The sequence below is a fragment of the Orycteropus afer genome, unplaced genomic scaffold, assembly GCF_000298275.1.
Source record: "Orycteropus afer afer isolate SDZICR_OR568_19922 unplaced genomic scaffold, OryAfe1.0 scaffold01411, whole genome shotgun sequence".
Lineage (NCBI taxonomy): Eukaryota > Metazoa > Chordata > Mammalia > Tubulidentata > Orycteropodidae > Orycteropus > Orycteropus afer.
This window is the reverse complement of record NW_006922998.1, coordinates 57,599-64,519: the sequence shown is the minus strand read 5'-3', so window position 1 is coordinate 64,519 and position 6,921 is coordinate 57,599. Positions and strand designations below refer to the sequence as shown.

Here is a 6,921-nt window from a genome sequence, read left to right as displayed (position 1 = left end):
TGTTGAAGATCAGAGACTATAACTTTCAGTATGGGTTATAACTCAACATAAAGGAAACAGAAATCCTCACAACTGAATCAATAAGCTACATCATGATAAATGGAAAAGATGTTGAAGCTGTCAAGGATTTCATTTTACTTGAACCCAAATTAATGCTCATGGAAATAGCAATCGAGAAATCAAACAGTGTATTGTATTGGGCAAATCTGTTGTGAAAGACCTTTTTAAAGTCTTAACGAGTAAAGATGTCACTTTGAAGATGCAGGTAGTTCTGACCCAAGCCATGATATTTCTACTTTCCTTATATGCATGTGAAAGCTGGACAATGAATAAGGAAGACTGAAGAAAAATTGATACATTTGAATAATGGTGCTGGCAAAGAATACTGAATATACCATGGCCTTCAAAAGGAAGAAACAAATCTGTCTTGGATGCAATATGGCTGGAATGCTCCTTAGATGTGAGAGTGACCAGACATAGCCTCTTGACTTTGCTTATGTTGTCAGGAAAGAACATGTTCCTTGGAGAAGGATATCACTCTTGGTAAAGTGGATGGTCAGAGAAGAAGAGGAAAACCCTGAACTAGTTGGGTTGACATTAAAAAAAAAAAAAAGAAAAAACAAAAAACTCACTGCTGTGGAGTTGGATCCGATAGTGTCTGCAACAATGAGCTCAAAATAGCATATGTGAGGACGGAGCTCATCCAGACAGTGTTTTGTTCAATTGTACACAAGGTCATTATGACTCTAAACCCACTCCAGGAAACTTAACAGCAACAACAGCACACATGAAAGTGAAAACATCAGTTACTTTGCCATTTCTTTTTTCCTTTTCTTCTACTGTAATGGATAGAAACTGAGTTTTTTAATGGCAAGTAATTGTAAGTATTCTAATAAAATTAACCCAGTAACAGTGATTATAAAGCAAAATTCAAACCCATTGACATCAAAGTGATTCTGGTGCATAGTATCCCTATAGGATGTAGTAGAAAAACTGCCCATAAGGTTTCCAAGGTGTAAATCTTCAAGGAAGCAGACTGCCATACTTTCTCCCACAGAGCAGCTGGTGTGTTCTAACTGCCAAATTTTTGGTTAGTAATCAAGCTATGTATTATTATCATTATTTTGGGTCTCATATGGCTCCTCTATTAACTTTCTTTGATATCTCTATATATTATCCTTTAAGCAAATCTTTCTTTCTCATGATTTCAAATTTTGGACAACCTCCAAGTTTTTGTCTTTTGTCCCGACCTTTCTTGCCTGCCATTTATCATAACTTCTTTATTCATTAATGGCCTCCTAACTTTGTTAGATCTCTTATTCTCACCAATAGTTTGGTATATTTTGGTACTTTCGCAATGCAACCAGTAGCCTGTTCCTCAAACTTGTAGTAATGATCTGTGAGTTTAAGTCTTGGCTCTGCAACTAGTAGCTGTGAAATTTTGGGTAAAGGAATTATGTCCACTGGTAGAATGGGTGAGGGTGGAATATTATATGTAAATTGTAAGTTTTGTTTGGTTTGTAATATTGTTTTAGATCATGAAAAATAACCATAGTTACATAATAGAGTGAAAACAGAAATGGATTTGGAATTTGAACACCTGCTTTTTGTTTTCTATCTAACTAAATGTGTGGATTTCAATCAGTTGCTAACTTATCTGAGCTTGAGACTCTTCATCTATAAATGAAAATAATTCTGCTATCTGACATATTCCATCTAAAAGGTAATTATTAGGAAAATTGATATGGAAGTATGTTGTTCATATGTGCCATTTCTAAAATTCCATCATAAGCATTTCAGAAACATTTATAATCTTGTAAAGAATGTATTTTCCTCTCTGCATCAAGGAAGAGCATTAACAATGATTATTAATTATATCTTGAATTCTGGAAGGTAGAAACTGTGTAAAAATTTCCTGCTGTGCTCCTGTTGGAACTATTATCTGTCTCTTCCCTTTACTTGCTTTTATTTTGCTTGTTGTTAATTTCTAAGACTTCATGAAGTTAGATCAAGGCCAATATAAACCTTGAGGTGAGGTTTATCTACTTACCAGCTGAAAATTTATGGAAAGAATATGAGCCATTCTCTTGTTATGTGGCTGGGAAATCTGTTAATACTGCTCTAAATATGGAAGTTGCTTTATGCATGCTGGCTTAGTGGAATGGAACACTAGAAAAACATGAACTGTCCAAAATGATGAGGAGGAAGAAATGGCTTTATCTCAGAGAAATGTTATTAACCAATCAAGAAATCTTTACTATTTATCTCACTTTGTATTCTAGGCAATAAATGAGTCAGAGGAAATAGTCCTTATAATTCTCAACTTAGAGAGATTAGAGCATAAAAAACAAATCATTGAAGAACAATAATGAGTAGCAAGGGATTTGCTCTAAATATGGACCAGGATATTCTCTTCTGTCAGAATACCTTTCCCTTCTGCTTTCATCTTATTTAACTCCTACTCATTTTTCAAAGTTTACCCCAAACTCTCTCTCCTCTGTAAAGCTTTCTCTGAATTTGCCATCAGGCACTGTGCTTTTGTGAACACCTGGAACTTCTCCTATGGTGCTATGTATTGTGGTTTATTGGTTGGGTGGCAAATTATTTAATTTCTAATTCTATTTTAAGTTTTCCTATTTGTAGAAGTGAAAGATGGAAGAGATTAATATGAACTGGAGTTGGTAGGGAACGTTTTGTGAAGGAAATGGGATTTTGATTAACCTTTAAAGGATGGGTAGGATTGGAAATATTGTATATTACACTGTCCAATACATAATCACTAGCAAGTTGTGGCTATTGATCACTTCAGAGGTGACTAGTGCAACTGAAAATTGTTATTTCAGTCAATAACTACATGTAATTAGTGACTACTACCTAACATATATAGGGAGCTCTGGTAGCATAGTGGCTAAGACACTTGACTGCTAACCAGAAGGCTGGCAGTTCAAACCCACTAGCCCCTCCTCGGAAGGAAGATGGGGCAATTTACTTCTGTAGTGATACTGCCTCAGAAACCCAAGGAGTGGTCGCTATGAGTCAGCACATAACAACAACAACCTAACATATATAGAGTTTGGCTTATTTATTTTTACTTTATTATTTTTCTGGTTGGTAGAATCTGAGTCCATACCTGGATTAAGAAATCTAATTTGTTTTTCTGTAACTAGTTGTGTATTCCTCACTGGACCACCACTTTATTATTTATAGACAAGTGCTCTGGTCGTGTAGTGCCTAAGGCATTTGACTGCTAATCAGAAGGCTGGCTGTTCAAACCCATCAACCACTACTTGGAAGGAAGACTGGGAAATCTACTTCCATAGAGATACTGCCGCAGAAACCAAAGGAAAGGTCACTATGAGTTGGAATTGACTTGACAGCAGTGAGTTTGGTTTGGTTTTGGTTTAACATGGAGAAATTAATCTTGAGGGAGGTTTGCAAAGTAATAGTTTTATGGAAGATTTCACTCATCATGCAAGACTGAGTTGTTTGCATGTGAGTATGTGTGTATGTGTATGTATAGAAGCACAAATATTGAAAAGTAAACTTTGGGATCCATTTTTTCCCATTCTTGATTTTCTCTTGCCCTTTCCTTTCAGTTACAGGTCTGAGGCTTCTGTGCACTCATATATTGCTATTTTACCAGAACTTTACTGTTATTGCTCTAATCTCACTCTTTTCTCAACTCACTGCATCATTTAACAACATGCCTGAGTGTAATGGAAGCAGAAATGTTTGACCCACAGGCAGAAGATTACATCTTTTATGTGTTAACAGTGTATTCCCTGTAAGAATGGGTAAGAATCAGAAAGATTCATGCCCAGGGTTAGGGTCAGGGAACAAGTAGACACTAAGGAGGTTTGAAAAACAGAGATATGATAAGAGGGGCTAATAGCAAAGGAGATGCAGGGATAGAAGAGGGTTAGTGTTTATATGCTAACTCTGATATTCATGTGCATTTCTTCATCTTTAGCAAACTCTAAGAGTTTGAGGCTCCAATGGCTGTGTTCACAAACTTTAGGGATAGTGACAGATATGAGCAGATAAATTAAATTGATTTCCATTATCTTCTTGCCTTCCCACAAGTTTCACATCTTGGTCATATCCTGTGTATTAACCATAGTTCTAGGTACTCCCACTTACACTTCTGGGAGCCCATGCAGACAATCTGTACCCTCAATCCCTAGACAATGTTTGCCTTGGTTCTATCATACTTTTGAGTCACCTCTGTGTCCTACACTAAGTTCCAATATACTCACCCCCATTCTGTGTGCTTTGGGTGAATTGCAAGTATGATTGTGGGTAGTGTTGTGTGAATGATTTCAAGAGACACATTATCTGTCTGAGATCAAGTGAAGTTAAGAGAAGAAGCAACTTAAATGGGTGAAAAATATTGCAGGAGCAGTTTAAAATCAGAACCTGTGTGTTCTGGAAAAGGAGGTCCCTCCATCTCTTCTGTCTTTTCTCTTTGTGTTGCAAAGTACTACCTCCCCTGCCCCTCCGGATTCTTTGCCATGTACATCTACTCTGTTCACAATTGTTTCACATTCTCTTATTTATAGATGGAAGATGGTCCCAGGAGGCTATGGTGATAGGGATATTGCATGTGGAAGTGACAACAACCATTTGGAGTGACTGCAGATAAAATACCTCTTTAGTGACTATGTGCACCTGAGTAGAAATTGAGGGGATATAAACCTTGTACAATGTGAATATCCTGAATAATCAATGCTATTCTTATTTTTGTTTCCTCTTAATTTCCTTTTATTGAGAATTTTAGAGCACTCAAGCTGATAAATCCATGGATGGAGCAAATCACTCTGTGGTGTCAGAGTTTGTGTTCCTGGGAGTCACCAATTCCTGGAAAATCCAACTTATCCTCTCTGTGTTCTCTTCCATTTTTTATGTGGCAAGCATGATGACAAATTCCCTTCTTATCCTTACAGTGATTTCTGACTCTCACTTACACTCCCCCATGTACTTTCTGTTGGCCAATCTTTCCTTTATTGACTTGGGTGTTTCTTCTGTCCTTTCCCCTAAGATGATTTATGACCTTTTCAGAAAACGCAAAGTCATTTCCTTTGGAGGCTGCATTGTTCAGATCTTCTTTCTTCATGTCATTGGTGGTGTGGAGATGGTGCTGCTCATATCCATGGCCTTTGACAGATATGTGGCCATTTGTAAGCCTCTCCACTATTTTACTATAATGAACCCAAAAATGTGTATGTCACTCTCAGTTGCTGCATGGATAATCGGTTTGATCCACTCTACAGTTCAACTAGTTTTTGTTATAAAATTGCCTTTTTGTGGTCCTAATGTGCTGGACACATTTTACTGTGATCTTCCTCAGCTTATCAAACTTGCATGCACAGACAACTACAAACTAGAGTTCATCGTCACAGCCAACAGTGGGTTTATATCTCTGGGATCATTCTTTATATTGATCATCTCCTACATTTTCATCCTGATCACTGTTTGGAAACACTCCTCAAGTGGCTCATCCAAGGCTCTATCCACTCTATCAAGTCATATCATGGTGATGATTTTGTTCTTTGGTCCTTGCATCTTTGTTTATACCTGGCCTCACCCCACATCACACGTAGAAAAATTCCTTGCTGTTTTTGATGCAGTTCTCACTCCTTTTCTGAATCCAGTCATCTACACATTCAGGAACAAAGAGATGAAAATGGCAATGAAGAGAGTATGCAGTCAACTTATAGTTTACAGAAGAATTTCTTAAATTACTATCTATTATGAAATTTCCTTATTTTCTTGGAGTAACATTAAATTTATATTATTTTAGAAGCAAGAGTTATATGTCTCAGATTGAAATGACATGATTCTTTAAAATTTTTTACTGAGAAATTGTTGACTGAAATATCTGGTGGGATAAAAATTATGTCCAGGAAAAGGCCAATTTCTTGTCTCTCAGGACACATTATTTTGTTTGATTGATCATGGTCCAGCCTTCAAAATCAACTCTCTTGAATGTCACAGAATTGGTTAGATAAGTATTGAGAATTGATCCTGAAAAAAATAAATTAAATTTCATGTAGCTTTTAAATAATGTATGTATATAAGGTGAAATCGTAATAGTGATACTTCTGCCTGAAGGTGGAGATATAGGTTTTTTAATATCTTCTTGCAGATATCCGTAGTTTTTATATTTTTTTGCAACCACTATTGTCATGCACGAATGAAAAGCAGGTACTGAAATGTTCAAATACATTAAAAACATTTCTTAAGTTCTGTGGTTTGGTATTTTTCACAGATTGGTCATTTATGTACATGTGTATTTGACCTCCAAAAGGAATCTAACAGGCATGATTGTTATACTCAAAACTTACATTGCCTTTTTCCTAATAGGTTACAAAAACATTTGTGTCTGGTAAATGTATAGATGGTTATTCATTTTACCATCTTCTCTGATAGAAAAGCAAAAATTAGTGTTCTGCAAATTTCTTATTCATTGAATGTGTTGGGGTCCCCCTCAGAGCATGGTGCCAATGTGAATACCAAGATATTTTAATATGTAATGTGCATACTCTTTATAGCTGGTAGTTAAAGTGAACAAACAAAACAAAAGAACCCCAAAAGCAATTGCAATCAAAGTGAGTCTTAATAATGGTGACCTCATGTGTGTCAGAGTAGAATAACTATGCTTCACAGGGTTTAATTTTTTTTTTTTTTTTGAAGCAGATCACCAGGCCTTTCTTCTCAGTTTTCTCTAGGTGAACTCAAACATTTTGGTTAGCCGTTGAGCATGTTAACTTTTTGCATTACTGAAGGACTGTTATAATGACAATTCCTAATTCTCTGTAAATGTCATGAGAAAATACATGTTGGATTGCTTACAGACAGTAATTGTTGAAAATAGAGTGAGACTGACTAGAGTTGTCTTCAAGGATGTCCTGCAGGCCAACT

The 6,921-nt window shown here is 36.2% G+C and overlaps 1 protein-coding gene across 1 annotated transcript; it reads left to right on the top strand.

The window, feature by feature from the left end:
• The first annotated feature begins 4,786 nt into the window (after positions 1 to 4,786).
• On the top strand, positions 4,787 to 5,737 carry LOC103213209 (olfactory receptor 4F3/4F16/4F29-like). Its single transcript, XM_007959069.2, has one exon. It carries the CDS (start codon positions 4,799 to 4,801, stop codon positions 5,735 to 5,737), a length of 939 nt encoding a protein of 312 aa, XP_007957260.1. The 5' UTR covers positions 4,787 to 4,798.
• The last annotated feature ends 1,184 nt before the right edge of the window (positions 5,738 to 6,921 follow it).

Bases quoted from the DNA above. Each gene is read 5' to 3' on its own strand.
- LOC103213209 (XM_007959069.2), top strand. From the start codon at position 4,799: ATGGATGGAGCAAATCACTCTGTGGTGTCAGAGTTTGTGTTCCTGGGA.